At 42.9% G+C, this 18,477-nt stretch overlaps 1 protein-coding gene across 1 annotated transcript; it reads right to left on the bottom strand.

Moving 5' to 3' along the window:
- Positions 1-763: 763 nt before the first annotated feature.
- Positions 764-3,694, bottom strand: LOC125538753 (uncharacterized). Its single transcript, XM_048702034.2, has 3 exons — positions 3,413-3,694; positions 3,160-3,294; positions 764-1,093 (listed from the first exon to the last, which is right to left on the bottom strand). Exons 1-3 carry the CDS (start codon positions 3,680-3,682, stop codon positions 914-916), a joined length of 585 nt encoding a protein of 194 aa, XP_048557991.2. The 5' UTR covers positions 3,683-3,694; the 3' UTR covers positions 764-913.
- Positions 3,695-18,477: the final 14,783 nt, after the last annotated feature.

An 18,477-nucleotide genomic window follows, 5' to 3' on the forward strand; every position in this document is an offset into this window, starting at 1 on the left:
CACTGGGGTGGCTTACCCAAACATGGCGATCGATCCCTAGTTGCAATGCATGCTTCGCTGGATTGTAAGCCTCGAAATTCAAGCTCCTAAATTCATGGATGAAATTACATAAAAATAAAGCTACTAGAGTATTCTGTGATTTCATGTATAATAGCATCGTAACTGGATCCACTCTTCCATTTGATGGCCTCAATCACCACCTTGCAATCCGAAGCCACGTGGATGAAATATAGGTTTAGATCCTCTGCTAATGCCATTGATTCTCTAACTGCGAGTGCTTCCAATGTAGTAAGGTCAGAGATGCCCCTAAAAAGAATGGCTCCCTCTCTATCTCTGCATACCGCGGCAACCGCTCTCACACCCGAGACCCCCCCCCCCCCCCCCCCTCCTTCCCAATGGCAGCATCAACATTCAACTTTGCCAAATCCCCCGACGGCTGTATCCAATGGTTAGCCTTGTCGTTCTGGCTTACACCGCCATTGCCCTCAACTTCTTCAACACTTCATGATCATTCAAATACGACTTGATAAAGACATGTGTTGACAAAGGACTTTGGAAAATATTCTTATACACGGCCTTTTTCCTTGCTCCCCATATTGCCCATAAGGTGATCACCATGCACACAAAGAGTATCGGACCAAATGCGTGCATGCGTGCGCGGCCTTCACACAAGGGCTCAGCGCGCATGTACTTGCTACTGTATAAAAATCATTTCGACCTCATCACAGAAGTAGCGTACGTACGTACAGTTACAGTACATGCATAAATAAATTTGCTGGAGTAGTAGAATAAATAAATTTGTACTTAGTATAGAGTAGAGCATAGAGTCGTGCCAAAAAGTGAGCACATCCATCCCAACCTGTGCGGTCTGCACATCCAGCAACCTCAAAAAAAAAAGAGTAGAGCATGGAGTCTAGGACTTGTCGAGGAGGCTGTCGAGGTAGAGGTTGAGGATGTATCTGCCGGTGGAGAGAACGTCGAGGCGCTTCTCGCTCGGCTCGTACCGCCCCTTGCGCAGCTGGTACCGGTGCGTCACCGCCGACACCGTGTACGCCTGCCCTTCGATCGTCACGCTCTCTCCGCAGTGGATGTTCTGCGTGCGTGCGTAGTCCACCACAAAAGCAGCAACAAGAAAACACACTGTCAAAAAGAACAACAGCAGCAAGAAATACAGACTGACAGAGTGCGTTGCTGCATGCGTACAGTTCTGAATTGTGAGGAACAAGTTAGGAGAAGATTTAGTGTTCCATAACAATACAAAAATGGAAAAAAATGACAGTTTTAACTTTAGATCAACTCCCAACTATCACCAGCCATGAACAGTTCTAGTAACTCTTACTATAGCCAAAGGCTTTGTATCAGTCTATCCGATCTGGCATTTGCTGCAATGCTACTACTGCCTGGCTGGTATACATTGAAACTGCTGCCAAACATCTGAACCTGTTACTGCTTAGGTAGCGATTTCAATCCTAAATTTGCCAGTTCAGGATTTGTGTTCTTTGTTGCCCTGCACACCCAGTGAGACTGTAACCAAGCTTCTGAAGCAACCTCAATCAACTCTGCTACACGGTTTGTTGCAGGAAAAACAGTTTGGACGACTAACTACCTCTCAGATCAAGAGAGAAGCCCACTTTATACCCGATAAACGTGTCGTAGGGTTCCCATTACAACTCTAAATTTTTATTGGTTCATTCTACCTAACTAAACTCTGAAAACCGTGCATGCTTGCTGGCTTGCCACGAGCGTATTGAGGAGGTCATCACACCGGAATAAGCTGAGGCACTGGCGCCCCGCCGTGCGGTCGCTCTCACTCGTTAAGAAGGGTTTAAGAAGGCCATCTTCACTTCGGATTGTCTCATTCAGAGGTAAAAATATTGAACAATTTCAGTAAACCAAATTGAACATATGGCAACAGGAGTTTGATTTCAGTTGGCTCGATCAACCTATAAATGATTAATGTGGTAAAATTGCTGCCAAATCGATCATTTATGGGTTGATCAACGAATATGGTAAAATTGCTGCCCAAATTAAACATATGGGTTGAGAGAACCTTTTTTTAATGGGGGCAGCAGGAGCCAGGAGCTCTGCTTTTGCATCTATATGATTATATCTATATCTATATCTATCTATACCAATATAAAAAGATCCAGATGAGCAGATCCAATTATCTCGGTCATCAAATCATGTCAATCCAACGAGCTAGCCTGCTTCAATGTCGAGCGCTCAACACGTTTAGCGTGCAGTTAATTTCATGCCAAATATAGGTGGTGTTTAGTTCTCTAGTCCTAGAACTTTTTCTAGTCCCAACTAGAAAGTCCATAGTCCATAAAAAGTCCTTCCATATTTGTTTCCAGAGACTAAAAAGTCTCTAGTCCCTTCCTAGAGGTTATTAAATGATCATATTGCCCATAGTATGTAAAAAAATAACAATCAAACAACACCATGGGGTGGCGGGCCAATGGATGCATGGAGGGGCATTGTTGGAAAAGTCTCAAAAAGACTCTCCTTTAGAGTCTTTTTCATTTAGTCCCAAATGCCTAGTTTAGTCCCTAAAAAGTCCCTCCCGTTTGGTAAAAAAGTCTCTAAGAGGGATTTTTTCTAGTCCCTACACAAAAAAATCCCTGGAAACAAACACCCCCTATAGTGTTAATCATCGTAATAATATGCAAATAATATCCTATTTAATATATCCGCATGCACTTAATATACTTCTAAATTAACGTGCATTGCACGTACACATTGACTAGTTATAGAAGGGGGACAATACAGTACAATAGGCAAAGCCTGATGTTCTACTTCGAAGTCCAACGTTTTGGTTCAAATTTTAAATAAGAGACAAAATTTGAAAAATTGCAGTAAATCAATAAGAATTAAAGATCTAGAAAACAGCTCAAGTTGACATACAGTTTTTTTTTGCGAAAAAAGTTGACATACAGTTTGAGTGTACTACTACGCTTGAACAATAGGCAAAGCCTGATGTTCTAGTTCGAAGTTCAACGTTTTGTTTCAAGATTTGAATAGGAGACCAAATTTGAAAAATTGCATACAGTTTGAGAGTACTACTACGCTACATGGCATGGCAGAGACAGAGATTCAGAAACAGAGTAGGGAGATGGACGCACCGGAACTCACAGGAACACATCGATCGTGTGCGCTTACCGTGGGGAAGCAGCGTACGCCGAGGCATCGCGGCGGCGGCGTGATCTCGACGACCTTGAAGGGGTGCTTGTGCTCCTTCTCCCGCTCCAGCTCCCTGTCCCGGTCCTTCTTCCTGCACACCACCGACAAACGCGGCTGCACGCGGCACGCAGAAAGGAGCACGCAAGATGTCAGCTAGCTCATGACAGCAACGCTGCCGCTCTCGGCCGATCGCCCGACACGATCGTGCTACGTATGCTCCTATGCTGCTAACCTTGTGGTAGGCGATGGAGGTGGAGGCGACCATGGCCATGGCGGGCTGCTCTCTCCGCTCTTTTTGCTGCTGCCGCTGAGTGAGATCCGCAGAGTCCTCGCGAGTTGCGGGCGAGGGAGGCGGCGCGCTGAAGGGATTTGGTGGACGGGCAGATCGTCCACAGATTTCCTTGCTCTGCTCTCCGGTGATGGATGGTGGTTGATTGGTTTGAGGATTCTGCAGCAGCTTCAGCCGGGAGGTGTGGAAAGAAGGTGTGCCACGCGTGCCCATCGGTCCGATCAAGTCGCTGTCAGAACGTTGATTTTCCCCTCGTCTTTTCCCCCTTCTCTGAATTTCTTTCTAACATGTTTGTACTTTTGCGCAAGGCTTAGCAAATCCCATTTACCATCAATAGAAGATGGAACACACTTTGTACCATGTCCCACTGCAGAATTTTTTTTAAGTATAAACTAGCAAAAGGACTTATGAGTTGCAACGTACACTGGTGTAAAAAACGCTTTTATATTACGAGACGTAGGGAGTGTATTATAAGCAAACTACGGTTTACATTGGCTTCGCTGTCACGACCTCTAGCACATCGTCACGCTACCATCCTCGCTTCGCTCTGAATTCAAACGCATGGCCAGTGTGTATCAACCGGAGAGGAAACATCCATATGACAACTTTTGTTCCTTTTTACTGGGTCTGTCATTGTTAGATTATAGTCATACCTCATCCTTTATTTTGTTTATTTCCGAAGAGGGGGACATACATAAATTGGTGGGATCCCGTGTAAATTAGTGAGGTGGTACTTATTAATTAATATAAGGAGACTTTTTTGGTAGAATCGAAAGTTGGGCAAGGAAGAGAGGACTAAATTTATCATAAGTAGTTTGTCATCATAGCTAAGGAATTGGGAGCAGACATTCAATCTCTTCTGTATTATGTCCACTATAAACATGAAGAATTTCATCCTTGGTTTTGTAAGGCTTATAGGGACACTCAAAAAAAGTAAATGGAAATTCTCCAATGTGGCATCCAAGAATATGAGATAGAGTATGCACCTCATTATCAAGAACATGGATAGCTATCAAGCTATATTTCTGAGATTTTACTTTGAAACCAGAAGCTCTTGTGGAAAGGTCAATATTCTCTTATGTTGTTCCAACTGACGAGGACAAACTTGCATGATCATAAGAGTATCATTGGCATACTGCAAAATGGAAAAGTTGCAGAAGTCTGCTGCCAGAACAAATAAAAGTGGAGACAGTCCCCCCCCCCCCACGGTCCCGTCTGACACGCCTCCTGCATTTAAAAGGGGTCCAAGGCACTCCATATAATAGAACTATAGATGTGCCAAAAGAAAAGATCTCTTGGATCCCTTAAAATAGAATCATACCATGCTTTATTTTGTCAAAAGCTTTCTCAAAGTTCAACTTGAGAACAACATTTGATTTTTTTTCCTTTTGTGGAACTGAAAAGGATATTTAAAGGCCTATGCAACACGGTCTTGAATGGTCCTAGTTCTGAGAAACCTATATTGGTTGGCATGTACTAAGTCAAAGATTATGGATTGCAACATGTTGGCCAGAAGCTTAGTCAGGAGCTTCATAGTACAACTCAACAATGATAGTTGCCTATGTTAGGATGATCTTCGCCGTGTGGGCCCAAAGGCCCACCGGGCCCTTAGATCCGCGCCCTGATCGGAGGCGCTCAACCCACTATGATTGACGGGCCCCTGTCACCTACACTATATAAATAGGTGGGGGCCGTGGCTCGCTCCACGAGGTTCGCCGCGACGCCGTACACCCCACCTACATCCCCTACCGATTTAGTGTTAGTGCAGTGCTGACGGGAAGCTCCGCCACCACCTCTCTCTTTCTCTGCCACCGCAGCCGCCACACCACACACACACCACCGCACGCCCACACCGCCGTCACTGTCCCGCCATGGCAACGGCGGGAGTTCATCAACCCAAGGTGAAGGTAATACCCCATATGATCCCGCAACTACCGTGGATATCCAACACATGTGATCCCGATGGATTTAACAATGGTATTAGAGCCTTTCTTGTGTTGATATTTTTGGTAAGTGAACAAAGAAAAGAAAGTTTACTCCTCCCGCCCAAGAACCCTAACCCCAAAAACAAAAAAGAGGGGAAAAGAAGGGCAAAGAAATCTCGCAGTACAGAGCCGCCGCATCGGACGCGCCGTTCCTCTCGATCCCGAATCGCATCGGCATGCCGAGGATCCAGGAAAAAGAACACTACCCCGAGAGGGGAAAAGGGCGTCGCTCGCCACACCGTTCGACGGCGGCGCGCTCACCTCAAGGGGAACGCGTCACCGGCGAAGGGGATGGCAATGACCAACGACCGCCGCTGTAGTATGCTCCGCCATCGTCTGGCACAAAGGGGAGAGAAGGCCATCGCGCTTAGATCTCTCTCTCTCTCTGTGGCGGTGGACTGGATAGGACGGAGAACAGGAAGGGGGTGGAGAAAGAGGAGGCGGCCGGGCACGCGCGGCGCGGTGGTCGACGCTGTAGTCGGCCCGCTGGCGGTGCGACAGGGCCGCTGCCAGATCCGCCACGGTGGAGGCCAGGCCGAGCGATGTGCGTGGGGGAAACTAAGGGGAAGAAGAGGAGGCTGGCACCACGCGCCGTTTTGTCGCCGGCGATAGGCACGACACGGTGGCCCAGCGGCCAGCGACAATGCCGTGCGGGCGAGCAACAAATGAAGGGGGCGAAATGGTCTAGGGTTCACCCCGAGCCGTGCGGCGCTGCAGTTTTGTTCCAGCGACAGCCACGGGTCACCGTTCGATCATAATCAACGCTTTAGATCAAAACCCTAGACTACTGCTGGGCCGCTGTGCTGAAAGTGGTGGCTAAGGCAGCTGGACGAGGCTGACTCAAGGCTAGAGGCCGCGCGCGTTGGGCCGTGGCCCGGCTAGCCGCTGTTTGTTATTTTGTCTGATTTTTTTAATACAGTTTCATCCAAAAAAGTACAGAAAAAGAAAAGAAAAAATATTTTTGAAAGAATAAAGTTCATGATTTTTTATTCATGTTTTCCACTGCGAATAAAAATAAAAGTGCTCTTTTAAAAAAGAGTGAATAGAACTAAAGTAAAAGATTAAATTGTTGCTTCTCTAATGCAATTTTGAACAAACCGGTTAAAATTGCTTAGAGAGCAAAAGAGTACACAATAGTTTCTGAATAGAATATTGTAAAGTTTCCGCTGCAAAGTAAAAGTTTTATCCTTCAATTAAATTGGAACCAACGGAAAATTTTAATTGGCAGAAATGTTCTTAGCAATGTTTTTCCCCTGTGGGTGAAATCAGATTCAGATAGTTTCCTCTATGACAAAAGAAAGATATTCGTTTTAAAGTTAAAATATGGTATTGTTATTTTCTGACCAACGTTGATGATAACAGTACTATAATTCTATGAGTCTTATGTTCAAAGCTTAAATCTCTGATAATTTTTGTATCAAAGTGATCAATTTTCAGAGAACAGATAAAGATTAAGAAATGCTCTTGAATAGAGAAACATATATTTCTTGTTCCCGCTGCAATAAAGTTGTTGATGATGATGATTTCTTAGCAAAGTTGTTGAATAGAAATACTATCATCACATTGTTTATGAGTTATATGCATTATTTCCATTTCCGCCCAACGGTGATATGGAATTAAGGTAGAAGGATGATGTTTTATTTTAATTCTGCCACAATGGTGATTTAGAATATAAAAAGAAAGTTTTAAATGTTTAATGTGCATATTTTTAACCAGACCAACGTAGGGTTATTTTTTATGCTCAATATTGTTGATTATTGGCTAAGTTTTCTCAGACTAAAAGTTTTTCATACTTTCATTCGTGAAAGGGAATGGTTGGGTACTTGTGACCCGAAAGATGACGAAGAAAGGTCATAACGTGAGGGAGTATGTTCTCTCTAAAGAATGGCTTCAAAAAACGGAGATAGATCATTGTGAGTCTTGGTTGATGAATGTCTTTCATGTACTCTTTATGAGTAAGATTTTTCAGTCAACATGATTTGAGATGAAACAAGCAACATGCGTCTTTAATTTGACCAACGTCGGATCAAGCATATGTGTCAAAGAGCATTTGGATTTATTTTTGAATTTGATGACTGAATATGCAGTCAAAGGAGCCAATTTCTGGCATTTGTCCCTTACAGGGAATTACCCGCATAGCGGGAAAAGATGATTATAATAAAACCCACATGGAGGAAAAAGTCTGGGAAAATACCTGCGTAACGGGGTAAAGTTGACATAATATTATGTCAAAAATCCCGGATGGTGGGAGAAATTCTGGCAAAGGACTTATCATGTATGACAAGAGAAAGATATGATGACTCATGTGCTTTTAATGTGTCCCACTCTGGGAGAAAAGTATGGAGTACCTATTATGCTTTCCTAGTATCGACCGTACACCTTATGTGTAACGGTCATTAAGCACTCAATAAATCCAAAGAGAATAAAAGTTGCAGACAAACCTAAAGATAAGAATGATATGCAAGTGTGACTTGCAAAAGTACTAATGATAAAGAACTCTGTTGAGTTTCTGAAATGGAATAAGAAAAAAATACTCCCATACAAGTTAACAGATAACTTCATTTCGTATGAAGTAATTAGATAAATAAAGTAGATAGTCGAAGTTTCCTCAATTCACAAGAGTTATGAATGGTTTTTCGAAATTGTGGCAGAAAAGTTCTTGCCACATTTCGAGGGGGAGAAAGAAATATGAGATAAATTAAGAATGACGAAACTCATCTATACTTTCGATAATGTGATGCACATTATGCATCTGAAGTGATTCATTAATGAAGAATGTGATCATCTGGGGGAGTATGACGATCATAATAATACCCCTAAAGAAAAGAAATAGTTGTATTCCTGGATCTTTTACAGTTCCGAAAGCAGACTAAGGAATACTAAGATAGTGCTTAAAGTGCCATAAAGAAGAAAGTTTTAACAGAATAAACCCAAATAATAAAGTTTAAAGATACGCCATTTTTAGTGAAGACGGAGTAATCCGGGGGAGCATGTTGTATGACCTATACAACACCTGTTGTTAGCTCTATAAAGGAGGAATGAGTAAACACAGATCTTATGATAAAGGTGCCTATAAAACCTATTGCCTCTTGGAAATGAAAGACTATACAATTAATTTGCCTCTTGGCAATTACAGAGCAACAACAGCCGCATATGAAAGAAGTGCCAGTACCTGAGACACAGATGGTCTCAAGGAATGAGAAAATTAGATACTTCTGATTACTATAAAGTCTATGTTAGTGAAATTCATATGGAGGTTGATTCCACCTCATTTAAAGCGCTCAATCGAGCTTTGAGATGAAATAAAATTGGTGAATCCCGACGATCTTTGGGACTCATAAGTAATTTCCAATGGAGCCAAAACAGTAGGTTGTAAAGGGTCTACAAGGTTAATGTGACTCCAAAGGAAATATGTAAAGGTGTAAAGCGCGACTTAAATCGAAAGATTTTGTGCAAAGAGAATGAACAAATTACAATGAGTGTTAGTGGCACATCCTAATCTGAGTTACATCAGATGAAAGTAAAGAACACAAGGGATACTGCTTCAAGAAGTCTTTTATGGACTAGAGCAAGTCTCTAGACAATGGCATTTAAGGTTAGAAGAATCATATGTTATTTTGGGTTAAAGAAAATGAGAGGACAATTATAGAATGGGAAATTCATTTCCTAATCCTGTGCATGTGGATGACGTCCTACTTGCTAGTGGTGATGTCAATCTACTGTAGGAGGGGAAAATAAGTTCTTGTACTCAAAGTTCAAAAGAATTTTCTCGGTAGAGTGTCTCTCATTATAAATATCGAGATTCATCAAGAAAAGAATAAAATAGGGTATTAGGAATGTCGCATGGACATGCTAAGAAAGGTCTCTAAAGTATGCATGCGAGAAAACCTATGCCTGTTCTTATAGTCAAGGGTAATGGAACTGGAAACTATGGTGTTCCAAAAGTTGGTGAGAACAGATTGAAAATAGATATGGTACCATATGCATCAGTTGTTGGAAGCTCAATATATTACCCTGACACAGTTCACGTATCCGGGTTGTTTTGGCAATGTCCAGTCCATATATAGATCACTGGAATGGAGTCAAAGATATCAGCCTCATGCTAAAAGAAATAAGTGCTCTAAAAAGATTGTGAGTACAAATACAAGACTTGTGAAATGTATAGCGAAATCCATAATTTGTTGGGGAACGTAGTAATTTCAAAAAAATTCCTATGCACACGCAAGATCATGGTGATGCATAGCAACGAGAGGGGAGAGTGTTGTCTACGTACCCTCGTAGACCGGCAACGGAAGCGTTGACACAACATAGAGGAAGTAGTCGTACGTCTTCCCGATCCGACCGATCCAAGTACCGGACGTACGGCACCTCCGAGTTCTGCACACGTTCAACTTGGTGACGTCCCTCGAGCTCCGATCCAGCAAAGTGTTGAGGGAGATTTTCGTCAGCACGACGGCGTGATGACGGTGATGATGTTCTAATGACGCAGGGCTTCGCCTAAGAACCACTACAATATGACCGAGGTTGAATATGGTGGAAGGGGGCACCGCACATGGCTAAGGAACGATCATGAAGATCAACTTGTGTGTCATGGGGTGCCCCCTTGCCCCTGTATATAAAGGAGGGAGAGGGGGAGGTGCGGCTGGCCCAAGGGGTGCGCCTGGAGGAGTCCTACTCCCACCGGGAGTAGGACTCCCCCCTCTTGCCTTGTTGGAAAAGGAAGGGGGAAGGGAGAAAGAGGAAAGGGGGGCGCCGCCCCCCCTTCCTTGTCCTATTCGGACTAGGGGGGAGGGGGCTCGTGGCCTGCCCTAGCCGGCCCTCCTCTTCTCCCTTAGGGCCCATGTAGGCCCAATAACCCCCGGGGGGGTTCCGGTAACCCCCCGGTACTCCGGTAAAATCCCGATTTCACCCGGAACGTTTCCGATATCCAAATATAGGCTTCCAATATATCAATCTTTATGTCTCGACCATTTCGAGACTCCTCGTCATGTCCGTGATCACATCCGGGACACCGAACAACCTTTGGTACATCAAAACACAAAAACCCTAATTACAATCGTCACCAAACTTTAAGCGTGCGGACCCTACGGGTTCGAGAACTATGTAGACATGACCGAGACACGTCTCCGGTCAATAACCAATAGCGGAACCTGGATGCTCATATTGGCTCCTACATATTCTACGAAGATCTTTATCGGTCAAACCGCATAACAACATACGTTGTTCCCTTTGTCATCGGTATGTTACTTGCCCGAGATTCCATCGTCGGTATCTCAATACCTAGTTCAATATCTTTACCGGAAAGTCTCTTTACTCGTTCCGTAATACATCATCCCGTAACTAACTCATTAGTTGCAATGCTTGCAAGGCTTATAGTGATGTGCATTACCGAGTGGGCCCAGAGATACCTCTCCGACAATCAGAGTGACAAATCCTAATCTCGAAATACGCCAACCCAACAAGTACCTTCGGATACACCTGTAGAGCACCTTTATAATCATCCAGTTACATTGTGACGTTTGGTGGCACACAAAGTGTTCCTCCGGTAAACGGGAGTTGCATAATCTCATAGTCATAGGAACATGTATAAGTCATGAAGAAAGCAATAGCAACAAACTAAACGATCAAGTGCTAAGCTAACGGAATGGGTCAAGTCAATCACATGATTCTCCTAATGATGTGATCCCGTTAATCAAATGACAACTCATGTCTATGGTTAGGAAACATAACCATCTTTGATCAACGAGCTAGTCAAGTAGAGGCATACTAGTGACACTCTGTTTGTCTATGTATTCACACATGTATTATGTTTCCGGTTAATACAATTCTAGCATGAATAATAAACATTTATCATGATATAAGGAAATAAATAATAACTTTATTATTGCCGCTAGGGCATATTTCCTTCAGTCTCCCACTTGCACTAGAGTCAATCTAGTTCACATCGCCATGTGATTTAATACCAATAGTTCACATCACCATGTGATTAACACCCAAAGGGTTTACTAGAGTCAATAATCTAGTTCACATCGCTATGTGATTAATACCCAAAGTGTACTAAGGTGTGATCATGTTTTGCTTGTGAGGGATGTTTAGTCAACGGGTCTGCCACATTCAGATCCGTGTGTATTTTGCAAATTTCTATGTCAACAATGCTCTGCACGGAGCTACTCTAGCTAATTGCTCCCACTTTTAATATGTATCCAGATTGAGACTTAGAGTCATCCGGATCAGTGTTAAAACTTGCATCGACGTAACCCATTACGACGAACCTTTTGTCACCTACATAATCGAGAAACATATCATTATTCCATTAAGGATAATTTTGACCAATGTCCAGTGATCTACTCCTAGATCACTATTGTACTTCCTTGCCAAACTCAGGGCAGGGTATACAATAGGTCTGATACACAACATGACATACTTTATAGAACCTATGGCTAAGGCATAGGGAATGACTTTCATACTTTATAGGTTTTGAGTCTTACTCAACTTCACACCTTGTAACACAGGCAAGAACTCCTTCTTTGACTGTTCCATTTTGAACTACTTCAAAATCTTGTCAAGGTATGTACTCATTGAAAAACTTATCAAGCGTCTTGATCAATCTCTATAGATCTTGATGCTCAATATGTAAGCAGCTTTACCGAGGTTTTTCTTTGAAAAACTCCTTTCAAACACTCCTTTATGCTTTGCAGAATAATTCTACATTATTTCTGATCAACAATATGTCATTCACATATACTTATCAAAAATGCTGTAGTGCTCCCACTCACTTTCTTGTAAATACAGACTTCACCGCAAGTTTGTATAAAACTATATGCTTTGATCAACTTATCAAAGCGTATATTCCAACTCCAAGATGCTTGCACCAGTCCATAGATGGATCGCTGGAGCTTGCATATTTTGTTAGCACCTTTAGGATTGACAAAACCTTCTGGTTGCATCATATACAACTCTTCTTTAATAAATCCATTAAGGAATGTAGTTTTGTTTATCCATTTGCCAGATTTCATAAAATGCGGTAATTTCTAACATGATTCGGACAGACTTAAGCATAGATATGAGTGAGAAACTCTCATCGTAGTCAACACCTTGAACTTGTCGAAAACCTTTTGCGACAATTCTAGCTTTGTAGATAGTAACACTACTATCAGCGCCATCTTCCTCTTGAAGATCCATTTATTTTCTATGGCTTGCTGATCAACGGTCAAGTCAACCAAAGTACACACTTTGTTCTCATACATGGATCCCATCTCAGATTTTATGGCCTCAAGCCATTTCGCAGAATCTGGGCTCACCATCGCTTCCTCATAGTTCGTAGGTTCGTCATGGTCATGACCTCCAGAACAGGATTACCGTACCACTCTGGTATGGATCTCACTCTGGTTGACCTACGAGGTTTGATAGTAACTTGATCTGAAATTACATGATCATCATCATTAGCTTCCTAACTAATTGGTGTAGTAGTCACAGGAACAGATTTCTGTGATGAACTACTTTCCAATAAGGGAGCAGGCACAGTTACCTCATCAAGTTCTACTTTCCTCCCACTCACTTCTTTCGAGAGAAACTCCTTCTCTAGAAAGGATCCATTCTCAGCAATGAATATCTTGCCTTCGGATCTGTGATAGAAGGTGTACCCAACATTTTCTTTTGGGTATCCTATGAAGATTTACTTCTCCGATTTGGGTTCGAGCTTATCATGTTGAAACTTTTTCACATAAGCATCGCAGTCCCAATCTTTAAGAAACGACATCTTAGGTTTCTCGCCAAACCACAGTTCATACGGTGTCGTCTCAATGGATTTAGATGGTGCCCTATTTAACGTGAATGTAGCTGTCTCTAATGCATAACCCCAAAACGATAGTGGTAATCGGTAAGAGACATCATAGATCGCACCATATCTAATAAAGTACGGTTACGACGTTCGGACACACCATTACACTGTGGTGTTCTAGGTGGCGTGAGTAGTGAAACTATTTCACATTGTTTCAACTGAAGGCCAAACTCGTAACTCAAATACTCTACCTCTGCGATCATATCGTAGAAACTTTTATTTTCTTGTTACGATGATTCTCCACTTCACTCTGAAATTCTTTAAACTTTTCAAATGTTTCAGACTTGTGTTTCATCAAGTAGATATACCCATATCTGCTCAAATCATCTGTGAAGGTCAGAAAATAATGATACTTGCCGTGAGCCTTGACACTCATTGGACCACATACATCAGTATGTATTATTTCCAATAAGTCAGTTGCTCGCTCCATTGTTCGGGAGAACGGAGTCTTAGTCATCTTACCCATGAGGCATGGTTCGCAAGCATCAAGTGATTCATAATCAAGTGATTCCAAAAGTTCATCAGCATGGAGTTTATCCATGCGCTTTACACCAATATGACCTAAACGGCAGTGCCACAAATAAGTTGCACTATCATTATTAACTTTGCATCTTTTGGCTTCAATATTATGAAAATGTGTATCACCATGATCGAGATTCAGCAAACCATTTTCATTGGGTGTATGACCATAGAAGGTCTTATTCATGTAAACAGAACAACAATTATTCTCTAACTTACATGAATAACCGTATTGCAATAAACATGATCCAATCATATTCATGCTTAACACAAACACTAAATAACATTTATTTTAGGTTCAACACTAATCCTGAGAGTATAGAGAGTGTGCGATGATGATCATATCAATCTTGGAACCACTTCCAATACGCATCGTCACTTCACCCTTAACTAGTATATGTTCATTGTGCAACTCCCGTTTCGAGTTACTACTCTTAGCAACTGAACCAGTATCAAATACCGAGGGGTTGCTATAAACACTAGTAAGTACACATCAATAACATGTATATCAAATATAGCTTTGTTCACTTTGCCATCCTTCTTATCCACCAAATACTTGGGGCAGTTCCGCTTCCAGTGACCAGTCCCTTTGCAGTAGAAGCACTCAGTCTTAGGCTTAGGTCCAGACTTGGGCTTCTTCACTTGAGCAGCAACTTGCTTGCCGTTCTTCTTGAAGTTCCCCTTCTTCCCTTTGCCCTTTTCTTGAAACTAGTGGTCTTGTTAACCATCAACACTTGATGTTTTTCTTGATTTCTACCTTCGTCGATTTTAGCATCACGAAGAGCTTGGGAATTACTTTCATCATCCCTTGCATATTATAGTTCATCACGAAGTTCTACTAACTTGGTGATGGTGACTAGAGAATTCTGTCAATCGCTATTTTATCTGGAAGATTAACTCCCACTTGATTCAAGCGATTCTAGTACCCAGACAATCTGAGCACATGCTCACTGCTTGAGCTATTCTCCTCCATCTTTTAGCTATAGAACTTGTTGGAGACTTCATATCTCTCAATTCGAGATTTGCTCGAAATATTAACTTCAACTCCTGAAACATCTCATATGGTCCATGACGTTCAAAACGTCTTTGAAGTCCTGATTCTAAGCCGTTAAGCATGGTGCACTAAACTATCAAGTAGTCATCATATTGAGCTAGCCAAACGTTCATAACGTATGCATCTGCTCCTGCAATAGGTCTCTCACCTAGCGGTGCATCAAGGACATAATTCTTCTGTGCAGCAATGAGGATAAACCTCATATCACGGATCCAATCCGCAGCATTGCTACTAACATCTTTCAACTTAGTTTTCTCTAGGAACATATATAAAACATAGGGAAGCAACAACGCGAGCTATTGATCTACAACATAGATATGCTAACACTACCACGACTAAGTTCATGATAAGTTAAAGTTCAATTAATCATATTACTTAAGAACTCCCACTTAGATAGAGATCCCTCTAATCCTCTAAGTGATCACGTGATCCATATCAACTAAACCATGTCTGATCATCACGTGAGATGGAGCAGTTTCAATGGTGAACATCACTATGTTGATCATATCTACTATATGATTCACGCTCGACCTTTCGGTCTCCGTGTTCCGAGACCATATCTGTTATATGCTAGGCTCGTCAAGTTTAACCTGAGTATTCCGCATGTGCAACTGTTTTGCACCCGTTGTATTTGAACGTAGAGTCACACCCGATCATCACGTGGTGTCTCAGCACGAAGAACTTTCGCAACGGTGCATACTCAGGGAGAACACTTATACTTTGATAATTTAGTGAGGGATCATCTTATAATTCTACCGTCAATCAAAGCAAGATAAGATGCATAAAAAATAAACATTACATGCAATCAATATAAGTGATATGATATGGCCATCATCATCTTGTACTTGTGATCTCCATCTCCGAAGTACCGTCATGATCACCATCGTCACCGGCGCGACACCTTGATCTCCATCGTAGCATCATTGTCGTCTCGCCAATCTTATTCTTCCACGACTATCGCTACCGCTTAGTGATAAAGTAAAGCATTACAGCGCGATTGTATTGCATACAATAAAGCGACAACCATATGGCTCCTGCCAGTTGCCGATAACTTGGTTACAAAACATGATCATCTCATACAATAAAATTTAGCATCATATCTTGACCATATCACATCACAACATACCCTGCAAAAACAAGTTAGACGTCCTCTACTTTGTTGTTGCAAGTTTTACGTGGCTGCTACGGGCTTAGCAAGAACCGTTTTTACCTACGCATCAAAACCACAACGATAGTTTGTCAAGTTGGTGTTGTTTTAACCTTCGCAAGGACTGGGCATAGCCACACTTGGTTCAACTAAAGTTGGAGAAACTGACACCCGCCAGCCACCTGTGTGCAAAGCACGTCGGTAGAACCAGTCTCGCGTAAGCGTACGCGTAATGTTGGCCCGGGCCGCTTCATCCAACAATACTGCCAAACCAAAGTATGACATGCTGGTAAGCAGTATGACTTATATCGCCCACAACTCACTTGTGTTCTACTCGTGCATAACATCAACGCATAAAACCTAGGCTCGGATGCCACTGTTGGGGAACGTAGTAATTTCAAAAAAAATTCCTACGCACACGCAAGATCATGGTGATGCATAGCAATGAGAGGGAAGAGTGTTGTCTACGTACCCTCGTAGACCGGCAACGGAAGCGTTGACACAACGTAGAGGAAGTAGTCGTACGTCTTCCCGATCCGACCGATCCAAGTACCGAACGTACGGCACCTCCGAGTTCTGCACACGTTCAACTCGGTGACGTCCCTCGAGCTCCGATCCAGCAAAGTGTTGAGGGATAGTTTCGTTAGCACAATGGCGTGATGACGGTGATGATGTTCTAACGACGCAGGGCTTCGCCTAAGCACCGCTACGATATGACCGAGGTGGAATATGGTGGAAGGGGGCACCGCACACGGCTAAGGAACGATCACGAAGATCAACTTGTGTGTCATGGGGTGCCCCCTTGCCCCCGTATATAAAGGAGGGAGAGGGGGAGGTGCGATCGGCCCAAGGGGTGCGCCTGGAGGAGTCCTACTCCCACCGAGAGTAGGACCCCCCCCCTCTTGCCTTGTTGGAAAAGGAAGGGGGAAGGGAGAAAGAGGAAAGGGGGGCGCCGCCCCCCCCTTCCTTGTCCTATTCGGACTAGGGGGAGGGGGCTCGCGGCCTGCCCTGGCCGTCCCTCCTCTTCTCCCTTAGGGCCCATGTAGGCCCAATAACCCCCCCCCCCCCGGGGGGGGGGGTTCCGATAACCCCCCGGTACTCCGGTAAAATCCCGATTTCACCCGGAATGTTTCCGATATCCAAATATAGGCTTCCAATATATCAATCTTTATGTCTCGACCATTTCGAGACTCCTCGTCATGTCCGTGATCACATTCGGGACACCGAACAACCTTCGGTACATCAAAACACAAAAACCCTAATTACGATCGTCACCGAACTTTAAGCGTGCGGACCCTACGGGTTCGAGAACTATGTAGACATGACCGAGACACGTCTCCGGTCAATAACCAATAGCGGAACCTGGATGCTCATATTGGCTCCTACATATTCTACGAAGATCTTTATCGGTCAAACCGCATAACAACATACGTTGTTCCCTTTGTCATCGGTATGTTACTTGCCCGAGATTCGATCGTCGTTATCTCAATACCTAGTTCAATCTCGTTACCGGCAAGTCTCTTTACTCGTTCCGTAATACATCATCCCGCAACTAACTCATTAGTTGCAATGCTTGCAAGGCTTATAGTGATGTGCATTACCGAGTGGGCCCAGAGATACCTCTCCGACAATCAAAGTGACAAATGCTAATCTCGAAATACGCCAACCCAACAAGTACCTTCGGAGACACCTGTAGAGCACCTTTATAATCACCCAGTTACGTTGTGACGTTTGGTGGCACTCAAAGTGTTCCTCCGGTAAACGGGAGTTGCATAATCTCATAGTCATAGGAACATGTATAAGTCATGAAGAAAGCAATAGCAACAAACTAAACGATCAAGTGCTAAGCTAACGGAATGGGTCAAGTCAATCACATGATTCTCCTAATGATGTGATCCCGTTAATCAAATGACAACTCATGTCTATGGTTAGGAAACATAACCATCTTTGATCAACGAGCTAGTCAAGTAGAGGCATACTAGTGACACTCTATTTGTCTATGTATTCACACATGTATTATGTTTTCGGTTAATACAATTCTAGCATGAATAGTAAATATTTATCATGATATAAGGAAATAAATAATAACTTTATTATTGCCTCTAGGGTATAAATAATAACTTTATTATTGCCCTTGAGGATGTATCTTTCATTTTGTGCGGGCTGATGTGTTGCTGTTGCCGCAGCATAGCTAGACTTCATTCTCTCCTCTTGTTTACCCCTGTATTTCTATGTGTGGACATCTGTTAGTTCGGTTTGGCTCTAACATTGTTGCTTTATCTATAAAGTGGGGCGTAAAGTCTTTTTTGATAAAAAAAAACTTAGAATTTTCACCGCCTAGCGTTATCCATTTAATTTTGCCCTTTTGCATACAATTGGCCTTCTGCTACTGCGATAAAGATGTAAGGTGAGCTCTGAGATCCTTTCTGAGGGCAGTATGGTGTGCATTCAATCTTTTTCGGA

Source organism: Triticum urartu, chromosome 2A, assembly GCF_056163025.1.
Source record: "Triticum urartu cultivar PI428250 chromosome 2A, HENAU_Tu73, whole genome shotgun sequence".
In the NCBI taxonomy this organism is placed as follows: Eukaryota; Viridiplantae; Streptophyta; class Magnoliopsida; order Poales; family Poaceae; genus Triticum; species Triticum urartu.

Coding starts and splice junctions, on each gene's coding strand:
- LOC125538753 (XM_048702034.2), bottom strand. CDS start 3,682: ATGGGCACGCGTGGCACACCTTCTTTCCACACCTCCCGGCTGAAGCTG. Junction 3,295..3,412: donor CCTCCATCGCCTACCACAAG/GTTAGCAGCATA, acceptor TGCCGCGTGCAG/CCGCGTTTGTCGGTGGTGTG. Junction 1,094..3,159: donor GCGTACGCTGCTTCCCCACG/GTAAGCGCACAC, acceptor GCACGCACGCAG/AACATCCACTGCGGAGAGAG.